This window comes from Pleuronectes platessa, chromosome 5, assembly GCF_947347685.1.
Source record: "Pleuronectes platessa chromosome 5, fPlePla1.1, whole genome shotgun sequence".
NCBI classification, from domain to species: Eukaryota; Metazoa; Chordata; class Actinopteri; order Pleuronectiformes; family Pleuronectidae; genus Pleuronectes; species Pleuronectes platessa.
In genome coordinates, this window is record NC_070630.1 from 14,365,087 (window position 1) to 14,383,271 (window position 18,185).

The 18,185-nt window shown below is 41.8% G+C and overlaps 2 protein-coding genes across 2 annotated transcripts; one reads left to right on the forward strand and one right to left on the reverse strand.

Annotated features, from left to right (window-relative positions):
• Positions 1 to 2,145: 2,145 nt before the first annotated feature.
• Positions 2,146 to 10,145, reverse strand: daw1 (dynein assembly factor with WDR repeat domains 1). Its single transcript, XM_053423329.1, has 13 exons — positions 10,106 to 10,145; positions 9,431 to 9,503; positions 8,987 to 9,131; positions 8,289 to 8,347; positions 8,085 to 8,207; positions 7,860 to 7,959; positions 7,489 to 7,596; positions 6,645 to 6,751; positions 6,400 to 6,502; positions 5,465 to 5,579; positions 5,194 to 5,270; positions 2,508 to 2,670; positions 2,146 to 2,180 (listed from the first exon to the last, which is right to left on the reverse strand). Exons 1-13 carry the CDS (start codon positions 10,143 to 10,145, stop codon positions 2,146 to 2,148), a joined length of 1,248 nt encoding a protein of 415 aa, XP_053279304.1.
• Positions 10,146 to 15,037: 4,892 nt separating this feature from the next.
• On the forward strand, positions 15,038 to 17,483 carry LOC128439716 (thiamine transporter 1). Its single transcript, XM_053422106.1, has 7 exons — positions 15,038 to 15,184; positions 15,409 to 15,644; positions 15,727 to 16,252; positions 16,487 to 16,565; positions 16,752 to 16,944; positions 17,021 to 17,162; positions 17,334 to 17,483. The coding sequence occupies exons 1-7, from the start codon at positions 15,038 to 15,040 to the stop codon at positions 17,481 to 17,483; spliced, it is 1,473 nt and encodes a 490-aa protein (XP_053278081.1).
• The last annotated feature ends 702 nt before the right edge of the window (positions 17,484 to 18,185 follow it).

The following is an 18,185-nucleotide window of genomic DNA, read 5'->3' on the forward strand; positions in this document are numbered from 1 at the left end:
CCCGTTACTGCAACAAAAACTCACAAATGCCCACTCACACTTCCTGTCTGTCGCCCGACCCTGTGTCAACACACGTGTACGCGTCGCCTGCTGCAAGCTGAAAGCACAACGCGAACAGCAAACATGAGAATTTCACACTGCTCACTCTTTCCATGGATTTTTTTTATTTTTCTCTGTTTGTCCGCAGGCGTGAATGGACCAGTCTCCCTTTACTGTAGGTAAACCACAGGTTGGAGGTTCCTCTGGGGAATGAAGTGTCCTTCAAGAGATTTTAGTCGGCAGGTTTTAACTGCTCGAGATTCTATATATATAAAATATATTTACAGATTCTAAAGACCAAACTAAGTGTTTATTTATTTATTCTGAATGAACACAAGTGAAGCAGAGTACCAATAGAAAATAGGAAAATCAGGTTCAGTTCTCCCCACAGCTCCACATGCTCGAACCTTTTTAATTCAAAATGTAAAAGAGGCTGTAATAAGCCCACTTTCCTCTGATAGCACATTTGCTTTACATGAGCAAAATCTTCATGTCCTTGTTGTGTTCATCGGCCAACATCCCACCTCTGTTGTGACCTTGGAGTTCAGTTCTGAGTGTGTTATCTTGTTCACGTTACTTGAGAACTGATTATTTTGGATAGCTGCACTGTAAATATTGTAGATTTGGAACTGCTGCACCTTGGAGTGGTGGACTGCTCTCTTTAGCTTTCACTATGTCCGACAGACAGAGTGAGGTTTGTAATGTCTAACTTGTATGTGAACTTAGTCTGTTTCTTTCTCTACTTAGTGGTACTCTCGTGTTACATCAGCAACAGGAACAAAAAGAAGCACATGATTCAGCTGTAAACTCTGTCAAGGTAGAACTGAATGTATTTATCTTTTGACATCAATAAATTTCTGTGATGTGAAATAAAAGCCGCCTCGATTCTCACTAAAGATTCAGCAGAAGGGAAATGAAAAGTATCACATTGTATTGCCAAGTTATCATATTTACAGCGCGACTGTAAAAAAAACTGACTTCCCAGAGACTAATTAATGGATCTTGATGAAAAATGTCTTTCACATTTCAGGAACTGATATTTATCAGTGTGTGTAATTTGTTGATGCTGGGCCTGGGAGGAGGTTTGTGCTCGACTGCTTTTGGTGTTTCAGTTGAAATCCAACTAAGAAGCTACTGAGAACATTAATCATTGTGTTGTGCTCCCTGAAATTACTGCTTAGTACAAGTCACAGGGTAATACAAGGCAGTGGGAACAAAAATATCAGATCACTTAACTGTGAATGAGTTAATAAACGTGAGACATATACAAAGCATATACCTTAGTGCCCTTTTATTACTACAGTGAAATCTGAAGCTTTCATGCTGAAACATGTTGTATTGAACATGAGTGAAGTTACCATACTGGTAAAGCCACAGCCAATGAAAAGCTGGAACTACTGGCCAGGTTGGCACCAATCCTGGCGCCTATTGGCTATTGTCTGATGATGAATTAGCCTCTTGGATCAATGACCAATATTTGGGGGGTCATGGTGTAAACATCTGCTATTTGGGCCAAGACTCTGTTAGCTGTGTTTACAGTTTTCACACAAGTGGAATTTTTACCACACAAAATACAAATACTCTTACTTTTCCAGACAATCTCTTTTAACAGCGATCTGCGTACAGTATGAGTGCAGATAAATTAAAAAACCAATAGCTGATGCATTTCTGTCAGAGTGTTTTGTCCTTTTTTGCGCTGCAGGGACTGTTTACCGGCTGGCAACCAAAGCCTGCTCACACATGATTGGTCAAACTAGAAACTGAAACCAGACGACTCTCCCTCGCCCACAGACTCTGTATATTCGCACATAGAAACTGAGATTCTGAGGTCAGGTCAGTACAGCAGGGAACCAGTGAAGCATCACACACACACAGATTCAGTACAGCAGCAACATTAGCGAGACAGTTATGTGATTTGAAATAACATTTTTCACCTCACACAGATGCTGTAAACAAGGCTGTTATTGTACCTCCTCATGGCTGCAGATGTTTCAGTTGCTAATGCACAATTAAGAATGAATTCACAGTGGGTCGTGCAGTTTAGGATGAGCTCAGGCTGTGTTAGTGTTTATGTCCGTCTGAGCCTCTGGTGGGTGAAGGGACCGATCAGTACCAGATCCGGCATGTGTTATCCTTACTGCCTGCAGGGCAACACAGACACAAACAGGTTGTTGCAAAGAAGAGCACAATCAAATATCTGAATCAGAATTGCTTTGTTCACCAAATGTAAAATGTACACGAGAATTTGACTTCACAGAAAAATACATTAGGTTTAATTTAATTTGGGAGTAGAAGGAGAAATATAATAAAATGTCCAAAAAAACAAGGAGGAGAGCTGGTGAGAAGTGTATTCACTGCTTGTGGCTTCACTGTAGACGTCAGATGAGGATGTGGGACTGTCATATAAGGCGGGTATAAATATAAAATATAAATGTGTGTGTGTGTGTGTGTGTGATGAGAGTGTATACCTGTAATGATGGTGTCGCCCTCGTAGTTGAAGACACAGGAGAAGATCTCGTCGGTGTGCCCCTCCAGGACTTGCAGGCATACTCCAGACTGAGCGTCCCACAGACGAGCTGTCTTGTCGGAGCTGGCAGTTAGGACCCTGCTTCCCTGGGGGCTGAACCAGATCTGCCAGGACGGAGTCACAGTCAGGGGAGACGGTTTGATTCGGAAGTGTGCTACACGGGCGAAGGAGCGAGCATGACAGGGAGCTGAGTACAAGATTGTGCCAGAAAGGTTTTAAATGACAAAGGTAGGGGGGGAAGTTCATCACTTTTTCATCACGTCAGCAGCATGACTCCACCGAGGTCATTCAACTTTAAATGCTTGAGGAGGATTAAGGAAGCAGCACCACTGCATAGTGAGACTTTTTTTCCCCAGAAGAGTATTATGAAAATCCTGCCCGAAGCTGATTGTGTAAGAGCCAGGGCTTATTGTCCCCCTGAATGGTCTCATATCCCCACAGTGTGAGCTGAAGGAAAGGATGATTAAATGGCGCCGGCTCTAGATGTCCATGAAAGTAAAGTATGTTTTTATCATAACTCCAAACCTAGCACCAAGGAGCGTCTCCCCCAGGCAAATGAAATCTGACTGGGGGAGAAGCTGAAAAAGATGGAAGAGCGGAGAGAGACTAGATGAGTGGAAGCTGAGAGGAATGGAGAGGAAAAAGAAATGGTTGGAGGAGACAAGCGTCACGAAAACGATTCAAACTAACAACATTAACACTGGGCCCTTATTTCATTTCACTACATGTCCAAACTAATTTCCTAAAAGTGGGTTTCCACACTTCTAAAATTACCAAGTGATGCTTCCTCAAAGTCGCCTGCAGACATGTTCAAACTGGCTGGTTATTGAATGTGTTGTTGATGAACACTGGGTAAGAGCAACAACAAGCAGTTTCTACTTTCATCTGACATAAATAGCTTGCCATATTCCGACACTGACAGAAAAACGCCTTTGAAAGCTTGAAACTGTGTTTGAAAGTTGAAATCTAAAAAATGATTTCATCCCAAATCACCATAATATGTCAATCCCAAATAAGCCAGTACACAACATGTGATTGAACTGCACTTCTGCAGAGAGCAGACGATAAGTTAGCAGCAAAGGCCCCTGCCCTCAAGGATCACAACTTCTCTTCAGACCATCAGCTTCCGAGTGTCAGATCAGAGCTGCGGGGCACCGCTGCCAAACATCATGTGACTCAAACGCTTTCAAGAGATGACACAATTATAAACCCTGTCAATGTGTTGGAGAAACTCAAAAGACCACTACGGTTTTGAGGAAGGAAAACTCAGATACATAATAATGTTTGAAGCCTATGTAGCAATATTCAAGATCTCAAGTTCGCAAAACCTTTTAGGAAGTTTAGGAATATGGGAAGATATTTATCCCAGTTTTGTGGTAAGATAAAAGGTTGAAATCTGTTTATCCAACGGGGAAGGTTTGGTCTATTGGTAACAATTTTTGTACAAAAAATTATTGTAAATGTGCTCATGAAATGTGTTAATCATGCTAATGGAGCATCAACATTGGAAGGATTCCTGTCACTTGCAGGGATAAAGCATTTCAAAACAAAAGGTCTGGTGAATTCCTGTCATCAAATACCAGAATCCAAAAAAGTCATGCATTGGAGTCTTTAGAATCAGACATTCCTTAAAAAATGCAGCAATTATATTTCCAGAATTTAAAACAGGATGAGGCCACGAGGTGAAAGAAGAAGAGGAGCGACTGAGACGTAATGAAGAACAGGGCAGTTAAAGGGCAAGACGCTAAAAGAGAGGGAGGACCAATTAAAAATAAAAAACAAAATCATGATAGTTAAGAAGCCTGGAGGGGAGAAGGAGGGCTGTCTTGTGGAATCTTCCTGCATCCAGGTAATTTGCTCACTGCCGGCCTTTGTGTGTGTGATGGGGTGCAGGACACAGAGGAAGCTCCTCAACACCTCAGGAGCCACAACCTTTCAGGAAACACTCACTCAGGCAGACAAAGAAACCGGGTAAACAGCAGAAGGGTCAAATCTCTCCCTTTCTGACCTCACTGATGCCAAAGTGTGTGTTTGTCTAACTTCTGGACAAACACACACATCCAGGGACGACTGATTCAGGTTGCTGCTGCTATAGAACTAAACTACGAACTAAAACTCAGAAAACAGCACATTACTAAAGAAATACTATCTTTCTGAAATGTTTTAAGTTTATGGACCTAAGACTCTCTCAGATCAGCAGGAGCTGGTCAGATTGAACCTATTCAAATGAAAGAGGGTGAGGTTTAGCTTCTATGCTTCCTGCTGCTAGAACCAGCCCCCAATGGATCTTAAGAGGGAAATCATTACTGTATTTTTACTTAATCACTAAATCCTGCAATTTAGTTGTATAATTTACGCTTTTAAAGTGTTTCTATATTTTCAGAATGTCCTTTAAATATTCTTAAATATTTTCAAATATCTTTTATCTCTTTAAAGCCCATTGAAGGACCTCTGTGTGTGATCTAGTGCTGTACAAATAAAGTTGCCTTTGCTTGTCACTCTGCGTTAAGACTTTTAAGAGCTTTTTGGGGATGTGTGATTACAAGTGTTTGAATGGATGCAACATTTGGTGCTGGTATGTTTGGTGATATAATATTTCTGGAGCTGTTCTGGAGGCAGTGGTTTACCTTGGAGATCTCTCCGTCATGGCCCTCTAGAGTCACGAGACACTGATGTGTGGTCGCACTAAACACCCGCGCTGTACCTGACAGAGACCGGGACAGACAGGTCACCTTAAAGTATATACACTGTACTTTAACATCTTAAAATGTTGGTTTTAACACAGGGAAACAGAATATTGTGATTTGGAGGATTTATGGCCAAAGGAAAATATTGAAAATAGACCTCAGGCATGTGATCAAAACACAGAGAGAGTAAAAGGTTTTAAAATGTTCTCACCATCAGCAGAGGCAGTAGCGATGAGGTGACCCCTCAAATCAAAACACACGTCCAGCACCTCTTCTTTATGTCCAACCAGGGTGGCCACACACTTGCCACTGCCTGCTTCCCACAACTGCAAACACATATTCATATTATCCATATAACACATTACCACAAAACTGTAACACACAAACACACACACACAGAGACATGTGAACATGCACATAGATAGCCTTGTGAAATATGCTCGTGTGTAGCTGTAAGTTATCTCGGGTGGCTTTATTTAAACCATCTCCCCGGGAGGAATGCAGCGAGGTGGATAATTCTTTCTTTGTGAAAATGACTCATCTTAGCATAATTAAGGAATTAGGATTGCATTTTTCCCCTTTAAATGAGCGGAGGCCTCAGAGACGGGAGGCTGCGAGAGATGGGAAGTGGAGTGGAGGAGAGTGAATATGAATGAGAAGAAGACTCAGCCACATCAAACACTAATCTATGGCAGTAGTTTAAAATGCTAATTATATGAACATTCCTATGAGACTATTTCAGTGGGAAATAAATGTGTATTATGGGCTGTAAAGAGATTTTGTACAAAATATTCAATGAGCCAAAAACACACACAGGTGCAGGTTTCTATTTTTGGCTTTGTATTGTCTGATTTTGAATAATGGGCTATTTGTTTGTAGTTGTATTTTTTTAATCATGGGTTTGTTGTACAGTTAGTTTAAATAGTATATATATATAATACACATGAATTATCCATAGATATTTGCATTTATGTAAGAAATGTAATTGTATTTTATTTCAGGTTTCCTTTTAAAGAAACTGGCTGTAGGGACTTAAAAGGAAAGTGTGCTTATACAGCTAACTCTGGCTCATTCACAGTATGTCATTTGTTGATTAATAAGCAATTTCTCTACCACATAAAAGAACAGATGAAAGAAATTGCTGACCTTGCAGGTTTTGTCCATGGAGCCTGTCACTATGAGGGAACAGTCCCAGTTAAACTGGACATTGCTGATTTCTCCACTGTGACCAGTCAATGTGTGGACGCGTCTGAGAGAGAACAGAGAGCAGCATCAAGTCAGTTGTGCAATCTTGTATGCCGAGTCAATACGCATCATGCATGTGTTGTACGGTGTAAAAAGGTGACATGTGCGAACAGGCCACACACAGATGCACAGTGATGACGCCTCACCTTCCTGAAGACACGTCCCATATGGCCACTGTGTGATCAAAGGAGCCGGTGACGAGTTGATTTCCCACCGTGTCGAAGCACAAAGAGAGGACCTCGGCAGTGTGACCCTGGATGGAATCAAAGACAGAGCGTCATTCCTCATCTTCTCACTTCCTCTCTTCGTCCGTCTCCCATTACATGTGAAAATACACATCCCAACAAGGATAGGTAAAACTATTCATTAAGAAAAAAAGCATCATCAGGACATGACATATCCCCCCCCCCAACAGCCGTAGAGGAGCAGATCATTTGGTGCTAAAGTCGTAATATTTCTGAAAACCACAGTTAATAAAAAATGCATCACCAACATCACCAAATGCTAAGTTTAAAAATTGTTGCTGTAGATTTGTGCTCTGAAAGAGAAATTATTATTTAAGCCTCTTTATTATACAGAGTTTATCAGGACCAGGTATAAATAAATAGGATTCTGCGCGCCATTGACTGCTGTCAGTATGATTGATTGTTCATGGTGTGAAGTGCTAAAAGACGGAGCTGCAAAGAGAAAGAGATCCCACCACCCAACCAGCCCCACCACGGACCCACGTGCAGTCTGCACATGAAGAAGAATCCCTACTCCCCTCGGGTTCTTAGGGCCTTATTAAAAACACCCTCCATCAGGCCATGGGTGTTTGTTCTGTGTGAGGGAGTAAAAGATGCTGGCCATCAGCAGGAGCAGCAATAATTACCCTAAGACGTCGATGAAAATTTAATAAGCGCATTATTAATTAACAGATGTGAGCGTTGATAGCAGAGAAGAGAGGGAGAGCAGCAATTGGATATAGTAAGTGAAAAAAGAACAACTCACAGTCAGAGTGGCCACCTCCTCTCCAGTCTCCACATCCCACAGCTTGGCAGTGGCATCCATGCTGCCTGTGGCCACCAGTGTACTCTGTGGGTTGAATGCCAGGCACACCTACACACCACAAGACTCTCTTTTACACTTAATAGTGTTGGATCCTGCTACAAACCCAAACACTATTCGGCAGAGCCCATATATTATCCAAGTGCTAAACGTTACACACAAATGTTTATCGATGCAGTTTAAATGCTCAGTTGGCGCTGCAGGCTCAACTGAAGGCGCTCGGTCCCTTAGAGTCTGTGTGCAGGAGTAATAATTGACTATAAATAAACAGTATATGAATAATTGCCAAACATAGCAGACTGTTATATACGTACTATCTCAGCCATGTGTCCGCGGAAGGTGTGAAAACATTTGCCCGTCTCAGAACACCACAGTTTGCAGGTCTTATCAAAGGAGCCGGTGGCGATCTTGTCTCTAAGTTCAATAGAAAGGAAAGGAGCTGTAAATTAAAAGATGTCACTACGGCACGTTTTCTGAATGTACAAATAGACAGAGAGAAATGCAGATGCTATGAAAGTTTTGCAGAAACTGTTCTTTACCCATAGGGGTTGTTGAAAGCAATCGCGTACACCACATTTCTGTGACCCTGGAGTGTGTGCAGCTCTGTGCCCGAGGCCGTGTCCCAAACCCTGCACGTCCTGTCATAGCTCCCAGTGATAAACCTGCACAGTGACAGAGAGGCTTGAATCTTGAAAAGGAGCAAAGTGCATTGCCTCTGGACTTTGTGTGTTTGATAAACGTACCTTGATCCTGATTTGTCAAATGCTACATTTGTCAGGGGCAGGATGTGAGCCTTAAGTTCCTGCAAAAAAGGAGACCACGGAAAGATTTGAAATATAACCTCCAAGGAAGCATTTTTTTAATTTCTTATTTAACCATGCATATATATTATTAATCTGAGTTCAATGTATTAATGTGTGGACCACTCCCAAAAGCATTTATTCCATAAGGCACTAAAACACACGTCTTCAGCATCCTGCTTGTTGCCAACTGTAAAGACTTAGTAACCTAACCACTGCTGCTCTCTAGTGCATCTTTGGAGAAGTGAATGCTGATTTCATAACTCAAACAATCAAAAATCAACAGATAAAACAAGCAGGTATAAAGAGCAACAATCAGGAAGCTAATGTACTGCTGGGATTAGCTGATAATGATTAAGATGTCATCATGCAAAAATAATTCAAATTCCTATGTGGAACTGAGTCAAACAAATAAACATCCAACCGCATTCATTTTAGAGTCAACAATTTAGACAATCAATGCTATGAAATATAGATGTGCTAAAAACAGTCAAGAACCCATTGCGCTCTATGGCTAAGGCATCGTCAACCTGTTCCTTTACTCAGTAAACAGCAGACAGGTGACAAATTAAAGGCAAAACCTGAAAACTGAGTCTAGATGAGAGGTCAGGGTGTTGATTTGATTATGGGACAGTGATGACCTTGAAGAAGCAGAACCTGTGGTGGCCCTGCTGACTCTGTTTCTGCTGCAGTCGAAGGATCAGCTCTTTGACCTGATCCGCCCGGGACTCTGTGATCAGAGCCTCCGACCGCCGGATCTCTTCCACCAGCTCATCTGGGTTTGTCCTGAGTGGTGGGGGAAGACAAGCATTACATATTAGTCCACTTCTATGGGTTGCTATGGGCTGCTAATAAATGTTGGTTTTAGAAAGTCTAAAATGTAGAAATGTAATCATACGAAACACTGTTACTTTTCTTCTAATGGTGAGGGACTAAAGCAGAATACAACTTGAAATAAAAATATCACATCCGCGAGTCGAGGGAGTATGTACATGTGAATTACAACTATTTCAGTAATAAAATGACAGCTGTTGACGAGATGGTTGCGTTAGCCACAGTGTTGTTATCATATGCAGCTCACGTACTCTGGAGTCAAATCCAGCAGGTCGATCGATTTAGTCCTCAAATCTCCTCCCTTCTCATATTCAAGGATTATACCTGATCATGGAGAGAAGCAGAGTCAAAGGCTGCTGGTGGAATACTATGGAAACCTTTATGAGCTGTAGTGTTACCTTAAATAAACATATTCAACATCTTTAAACGGGTTATATATAAAAATGAAGAAATTATCTTATGTCTAATTTATTTACCAATCAGTAAATCATTTTAATATTACATTAATAATTAACAAGGATAATAAATATTTTAGTTAATGACAAGACTATTAGACATGTGACTGCGCACATACACACCTCTGAAATGAATGATCGTTCTGCTGGTAGTCTGAATGTGAAGCCTGATTAAACTCCAAACACTTCCTGAGCCACAAAGTTGATTATTGGGTTAAAAGTAAAGTTAAACTTTCATAAATATAAACCTTGACTATCACCAAAGACAGTGAACTGAGTGTGTCCAAGTTATGACTGTTCTATGTAGATAGAAGCAGCTCTAAAGAGCAGAGGTAAACGATTCCCATTACCGACACGAGGAAGCTAACGTTATGCTAAAGCTAAAGTTTAAAACTTTCCTCATTATATTCGGAACAACAACTAAGTGCCTAACAAGCAGGAGAGAGTCACGTCCAGTAGTGTGTTGGTCACCTGGAGGGAAGAACCTCAGGAGAAACCGCTTCAGCTTCATTTCGTCTTCTGTGATGAAGCTGCTTCACCTTCATCAACAAGGAGTTGCCATGGCGACACAGTGGTCACCCGCGTGCACCTACCACGCATGCGCAGTGAATCACGAACGGTTTTCACCCATAGACATTTTATAAGTTCTGCCTAAAGGACATTATGATTCGAGGACTCGTCAGGGACAAAGAATAAAATTCTATGTTGAAATTCTCTTTTCATCAGAGCACGCAGAGTAATGTGTCCTAAACCTTCACACTTTTATTTAGGATCAATTTCTTTTTTTTAATTGTCTGTGTTGTCTCTCCCACTCATTTATCTATACGGCTGCACCATGCCCTTTATTTGCAACATAGTATTTTGATCTGGGTATTGATCCATATTGTTTGTTTAATGGGAAATTGTTCAATAGCAATAACAATTTTTATTTACATAGTACTTTTCTTGGGGACAGTACACAGGGTGATGTATTTTTATTCTCCAAGTTTTAGTTATTTTTCTAGTAGCTATAGTGAGTTATTTTTGCTTTGTGACTGGGTAAGTGAGAAACAGCATTTTTCTCTATAAATCTTTCATGGAGCAGTGGCTAAATGTATTGGAAGAGTTCAGGCAACACTTTTTGTAATCTGATGTTTTAGAATTAAACAATAAATGTTGCATCACTGCTTTGTATCTGTTACAGCTCCATATCATTGTTTCACTTCACACTACATACTCATGTCTTCATTCTCATGCTGAACTGGAATGTTCCTGCCGAGCAACAGAAGGTTTCATTTCTCTTTCTTAAAATGTCTCTGTGTCTCGTCTGATTCCATCGATCACAGACCAAAGTCTTGTGCTGATAGCCAAACCAGGAAATAGTCAGATTTCATCCCATTTATGCCCCACGTTTCCTATACCAGGTCAAAGTCTGCGGCTCATAAACCGAGACTCAGACACGTGCAGATCATAAAGATTGTGTCTGCAAATTCCAGCTACTGATTAGTAGTGAAAGCTTCATGAAAGCTCAATGCACAAAGGGGATGATCCAGGTATTCAGACAGGACTGAGGCTGTGCTGTGGGAAATTAAAAGAGCAAATGCATCCAAACTGAAGATGTCTGGCTCATCATCTCCCCGTTGACCTGTCTCTCTGGATTTATTACTAACCACAGAGCTCTTCCTCTAACCATATGCAATAGAACCACACAGGAACATCCCTGGAGAAGAGGTCAGGATGACAGACACACAACCTGACTTCCATCTACTTACAGACTACAACCTGAAGTCATCAATGATCTTTCCTATCGAGCTTTTACCTGAAACTACTGTAGATTCACACTCTGTCTTTATGCTGGTCTTCCCCTGTGGGAAACATTCTCTGTAAGGATCTACTTATACGTGGGAATCCTCATCTTCATCTTCATCTTCTTCCAGATTGACTGAAATGTCTGGAACCAATTTTCCAAACATTTTCCAAACTGCATGTCTGAAAACAACAGAGGTGCCAGCCCCTCATTATGATACAGGAGCTTTTCCTCCTGAAACTCTGATCAATCTTATTGGAAACAGTAGAATAGCAACCATGTTTCTGATGCCACATTTAGTTTTATTCAGAGCAGTCAAAGCTGCAGGACTCATTATTCAGAAATGTACATGTTGCTCCAAGTTAATTAAAAACCACAAAGGTATTTTATGAGATGCAAAAGACTTCAATCCTGCTGTTCAAATGCACAATGCTGCTGCACTGTCTCATATTACACAAGCAGAACTTGTAAAGAAAGTTTTATTCAATACATTACTGATAAAGGGGGGACTTTATCATATTCTGTAATCTCTCGCAAACAGTTTTGTCCCATCATCATGTCAAACTTTACAGTAGAGACCTCCACAGAGTTGATCGTCTTTCCCTACAGTCACCACTTGATACAAGCAGGGCCCTGCTGGCTCAATAAGGTAGTGTACATTTGGAGCCGACAACGGCCAGGTGCTTGTCCCCCTTACAGAACTAGGGCATCCAAGTGTGAACACTACATAATATAGGAACTATTAGATGCATATTATACCTCTGCCTTTTTTCCCCAGTGAATTTCTCTTGGCCGGATAACGACTAAAAATGCTAATAAGAGCTGACAATGTGTGATCTCTAATCAACAGGAGTGAACTGCTCCTACATCAGTGCTATTTCACTCTGGGGATTGTGAGCCTGGCTTCTCGTCTCCTCCTGGATGTCCAAGCCCTGGAGGAGCATGATCTTCAAGGGGAGGAAGGCTGCTGCTGTTCAGTGTGCAGCTGTGCACTCTCAGTCCCAGCAGGAGGGACCGCCGGGAGTACACAGGTCTGAGGAAGGAGCTGGCTCAGGGAAAAAGAAAATGGAGCATAGCAGCAGCTCTGGCTGGCACATCAGGGGAGCTGTGGCCACTGTGAGCCGTCTCCTTAGAGATTCACTCTTTAGGTGACACTTTGACTACAGATCTGAAAACACATTTAGCATATTTTGTCATGTACGATACTTCAAGGCATGTTACTGTAGCAAATACAAAAATGAGAGAATTATCCTTTTTTTATTTCATACCATATTCTAATACAATCATAATCTTTTTCATAATGACCTTGCAGGCATATACCCATATATCATTGTATTGGGTTTTGGCTGGATATATACAAACCCTCAACTACATCCAGCTGATGTGGGAAGATGTCCAACCATCTACAACAGAGGCCTGGCCACTGCAAGCTCATATAGGAATACAACTGGTTGTTCACTGGTCCTAGACTGTTTGAGTCTGATTCAGTACCACAATAGTATTATTAACCAAATTATTAGCATTAATGCAGAATACACACAATGTTGAAGTAAAAAAAAAAGAAGCTGAAAAATGAAAGCAAATGTATTCAAGTAGCTCATCTCACTGAAGAACGGAAGCTTTGATAGAAGCAGGAGATCCCTGGCATTCACCACAAGGAGACCTTGAAACAGGAGTCCAATTAACAGAAAGAGGACGACACAGACCTATAAAATCTTCCATTAAAAAAAATAACCATATCATCCTGGGTTATATGGGACACCTGCTTAAATGGAAAATGTGTATCGATTTTGAAGAGGGGTAGCGGCACCATTGTCCCGTTGGCTTACGTCAGCCCGGCTCAGCAAGAAGAAGAGTAATTGCTTCAATTAAGGAGATAGAGTCAGAAGGTAATGGGTCTTCTGATTATTGCAGATTCCAGGAGTCGGGGGAAAGTGGTTCATCATAAATGGCTGATGTGGAGGCCAGCACGGGCATGAGGCTGCATGACGGTTTAACCTCTAAAAAGGTTATTTTGTAGAGGCTTTTTCTCCCTTTATACCAGCGTCAAGGAAAGAAATGTTGTCGTTCTGATTAACGAATGAATGAATCACAACAAGAAAACACAGGCAGGGGTGATGTCCACTGGAATGACTAATGATTAATCACTGCACTTTTCTTTTCGACTGAGCCAGATGCTGCAGCAGCCATCTGGGGCTCGCATGAAGGTGACCTGGGTCGATGTGCTCAGCTGAAGGGGCAGGGGCTGTCTTTCTGATGGCGCTCACCAGCTGGGTCTGTGCATGCTATACTGGTTATATCATATTCAAATCCTGCTATATACTTCTCATTGCCATTACATCCTTAACTCTTTGTAGCAGTCCTCCAAACCAAATCATGAAGAGACTGAAATAATCTCTCTACCAGGTGAGCTTGTGGGTTTATGGAAACTGAATTCATGTCCGACCCGGCTCTTTGCTGCACGTCTCCACTCTCTCTCCATATTTCAAGCGTTGTCCTATGTCAATAAAAGCCATTATCCCCCTCCCCCCCCCCCGCAAAAAAGGAGATTCTTATGCAAAACATCTTATCTACAAAAACATGGTTTTAGAGTTGCAACAACATATAATCTGCCAGTATTTTCCCTTTAATCTTTACATTACTAAATCAATCATGTTGTCCATACAACATAGGGAAATACCTGAAAGTGACACATTCATTACTCATTCCAAACAGGGAAAAGCTAGAAAATACGTATTTAAGAGGCTGTTAACAGCAAATATTATGCTTTATTATACAATTTTATTATTTTCTGACCAATTGACTAATCACCAGATAATTTCAACTCTTTATTTTGGATTATCTTTATTATCTGTCAGTCATTGACAAGTCATATTTTAATCTCTCATACCTGCCATGTCCTTTAAGTTTTAGATTATATCTGACCTGGTGTTTTGCAGCCCTCTCACTGCAGACCATCACTGCTGTTGATGAAGCTGCTCTGTGGCTGAACACTGTTTGTACACGCATTTATTACTTCTATTCGGTTTGGGGGAAAGCGTGGCTATTTGACAGCGAGATGAACCCATGCTGAATTAATTAATTAATTATGAATGTATACAGCTTCAATTTGACGAACACTAAAATGTGAGGACAGAGTGCCACCTGGTGGTCACCATCAACAGTTGCAGGTAGATAGATAAGATGTACTGTATATGGATCCTTGGCATGGCTGAAATAAAAACATTGAGGATTTCTGCAGTTTTTCTTCAGTGTTCTCTAACGTGTGCAAGACTATCATATCACCTAAAAAAATGGCACCATACAAAAGTCTAGTGTTGAGCTACCCTGTTTTACATATTATCTCTATCGAGGAGGTCATAAAGCACAGTAAAGCTTAAATTAGTATTAGTTAATTGAAGATAATGCCCTGATAGTGTTTACCTCCTTGCAACACATGTATCTTGGCTGGAGCTGGACCGTCACCAAGGTTGTGTTGCTCTTTGACTCTTTGGTTGTTGATTGACAAACTAAGCTTGAGACAACCTCAGGCGCCTCCTTCATGGAAGCAAAGACGGAGAGAGTTGCACTCGAGGATCACAGTCTCTCACCTGAGACAGAAGTTAAACAGGCAGAGGATGGAGGCAGTGAAGAGGTGGAGGTCGGACTGGAGGTATCCCACCACTCTGCTGTGCATCTATGGGTTCTTCAGCACAGTGAAACCGATGGAACCTTTCCTCATCTTATACATGACAGGGCCCGACAAGAACCTGACAACAGAGGAGGTATGAAAACCCTGCAATGCCAAATATGTCATACTCGCAAAAATGTTTAATGTTGTAGTGCTACAAAAATCAGAGTTAAGGGTGTAATATGTTAGTACCAGTTAATAAGTGGTGGTTAAAATCCAGTCATGATTATAAAACCTAGCTATGATGCAATTAAGTCCACATCTTTCATACAACATACTTTTACACTTATCACTCTCACCCTGTTGTTTCTCTGTCAGGTGAATAATCAGATTTTACCGGTGTGGACGTACTCCTACCTGGCCGTGCTGGTGCCGGTGTTCCTGCTGACCGACTGGTTGCGGTACAAGCCTGTGGTGGTGTTCCAGTGTGTGATGCTCTTCGTCACCACAGCTCTGCTGCTGTGGACTCGAAGTGTTCCCGCCTTTCAGGCCATGCAGTTCTCATACAGTTTGGTGACAGCCTGTGACGTGGCCTACTTCGCCTACATCTACAGGTTGTGTACTGAAGGGTGTATAAGGCAAGTCAATGTTGGAGTGTTGGTGTAGACCTGACATGTTAAATGTGGTTTGTTTCAGTGTGGTGGATCAGAAGAGATACCTGAAAGCCACCTCTTACTGCCGCAGCGTGCAGCTGCTGGGCTACACAGTGGGCTCTGTCCTGGGTCAGCTGCTCGTCAGCTTCCACCTAATGTCCAACGACAACATCATGGTGTTGACCCTGGTGCTCACCTCCATCGCTCTCCTTGTGTCCTGCCTCCTGCCTATGCCACGGCAGAGCATGTTCTTTCACCGCGTACAGAACACAAAGAGCAATGGAGATGGAACAACAGATGCAAGTACATCAATGAAATCCCTGGAGGAAATCAATGAGGAAAAGATGGACACGAGCATAGAATCGGTGGAAGATACCACCAGGGCTAAGGAAGAAGGGCCTCAAGATGAGGACTTGAAGGAGTCAGTAGGTTCACAGAGCTGCGGCAAAGTTCTCCTCCAGCTGTGGAGGGATTTCAAGCAATGCTACTCCTCCAGACAGCTGCTCTACTGGTCTGTGTGGTGGGCGATGGCCACCTGTGGCTATAACCTGACTACCAACTATGTACAGGTCAGTCAAGGAGCCGACATAAACGAGAGAAAGTGAAATTAAAGGGCCATACCATCATGGAAATGTGTCATATAACCAATGTACCAATCACAAAGTCAGGCTGCAGCAGATTAAATTGTGCCAATCCTCCCTGTTTGAATTGTAGATTAAGCAAAGGAAATTCCAGTGCTGTAAATGTTCAAATGCAGGAAATCCCCCGCCTGACACACAGCACATCCACATTGTACCCCGCAGGTGCTGTGGGATCATGTGCAGCCTTCTCAGAACTTCAGCATCTACAATGGAGGAGTGGAGGCCGTGTCCAGCCTGCTGAGTAAGAAACATCAACTACAGTTCCAGAGCAGAGAACTTTAGGATTTTAGCTTCTATTAAGCCAAATCAAAAATATACTATGTTTGTTTGCAAAAGGGAAGTTACTTTTGGGGAGATGTTACATCCATGCTCCGAGTCTATTTAATTAATTTCTTCTACAATGATCCAACACCAATGTGTTCTGCAGGTGCATCAGCAGCCTACGGTGTTAGCTTCACTGAGGTGCGATGGGAGAAGTGGGGAGAGCTCACACTGGGTGGATTCTCTGGACTCGGGGCAGCTGCACTTTTTCTCATGACCTTCATCGGCAACATATGGGTCTGCTACGTGGGCTACATCATTTTCAAGTGCATGTACATGCTGCTGATAACAATAGCCATGTAAGAAAGAAATTTTGTTTTATATTTTACCCCCGTGGCTGAAGAAAACAGAAAACAAGCACAATATGTCCCTCAGGTACCAGATAGCAGCGGACCTGACGATGGAGAGATATGCGCTGGTGTTTGGGATGAACAACTTTGGATCACTGGTTCTGCAGACCATCATCACTGCTGTGGTGGTCGACAGTGGAGGCTTGGGCCTGGCCATCATCCCACAGGTGAGTGGTCTGATGCATTGCAGTCACCTGAGGAAAAAAGTACTGCTCTGTTTTTCGGAATTGACAAGATTGTTTTCTATAATCATGAGGAAAAAATTCCTCAAGTGATCGCAATATGCTTCTGTAGTTTATACGTCTACATGTTACTTTAAATCATGTTCTCTTTTGCAGTTCACCATCTACGCCAGCTACTTCTCCCTCATCGCTGTTGTTTTTTCACTTCGTGGACTGTTTACCGTTTGGAGAGCAAAGAAAAACCAAACTGAGACGACGCCTCCAAACGAAAACGAACCTCCAGACTCTATCGAACACAGGCTCTGAACGCAGGAGGTTTACCTGCAGGCTGTGACCACATGTCAGTTTAAAACAATAAGAAAATAAAAAAAGGCTTCAAATTACTGACTGCAAAACGGGAATATAGATCTTCTCTTTATACAAAACAAATATACAAGATTTCCATACAATCCATATAAATGAATGGTTTGGTCATTTCTTCTTACTTAAAATTCATTTTAATATATATATACTGTATATATTTACATATTAACTTAAAACCTGCTCATACCCAACGTAAGTGGTTTTCAGTTCATTACTCACACATGGATGTGGTTCACAACAGTATTAGGACCTGGGTCAGCAGGGCAGGAGATGGCAGAGAAATAAGTCCTCTACTCATCCATGATGCAACATTCACTTTCTTCCCCCCTTATCTCAACAACAGAATATGCATTCTTTTTTTCTTAAGTGAGAACAGTTTACCTTAAAAGGATCCTGCGCAAATAGACAGGCTCTTTACAAATGACGGTAACCGACAGTACCCATCAGCCTTTCCAAGCAACAGCTCAGTCTTCACAAATCTTGTGTTAGATACAAATACTGATATGCAAAAAGAGCTAATTTCTTAAAAGAAAACAATATGTACAGAAATGCAGCATAACAAATGGAATATATTGAATGCAATAACTTAGTTTTTCAGCCAGTTTGATTATACATTGTGGCTCAGTGGAGGCCAGGCCAGTTCAC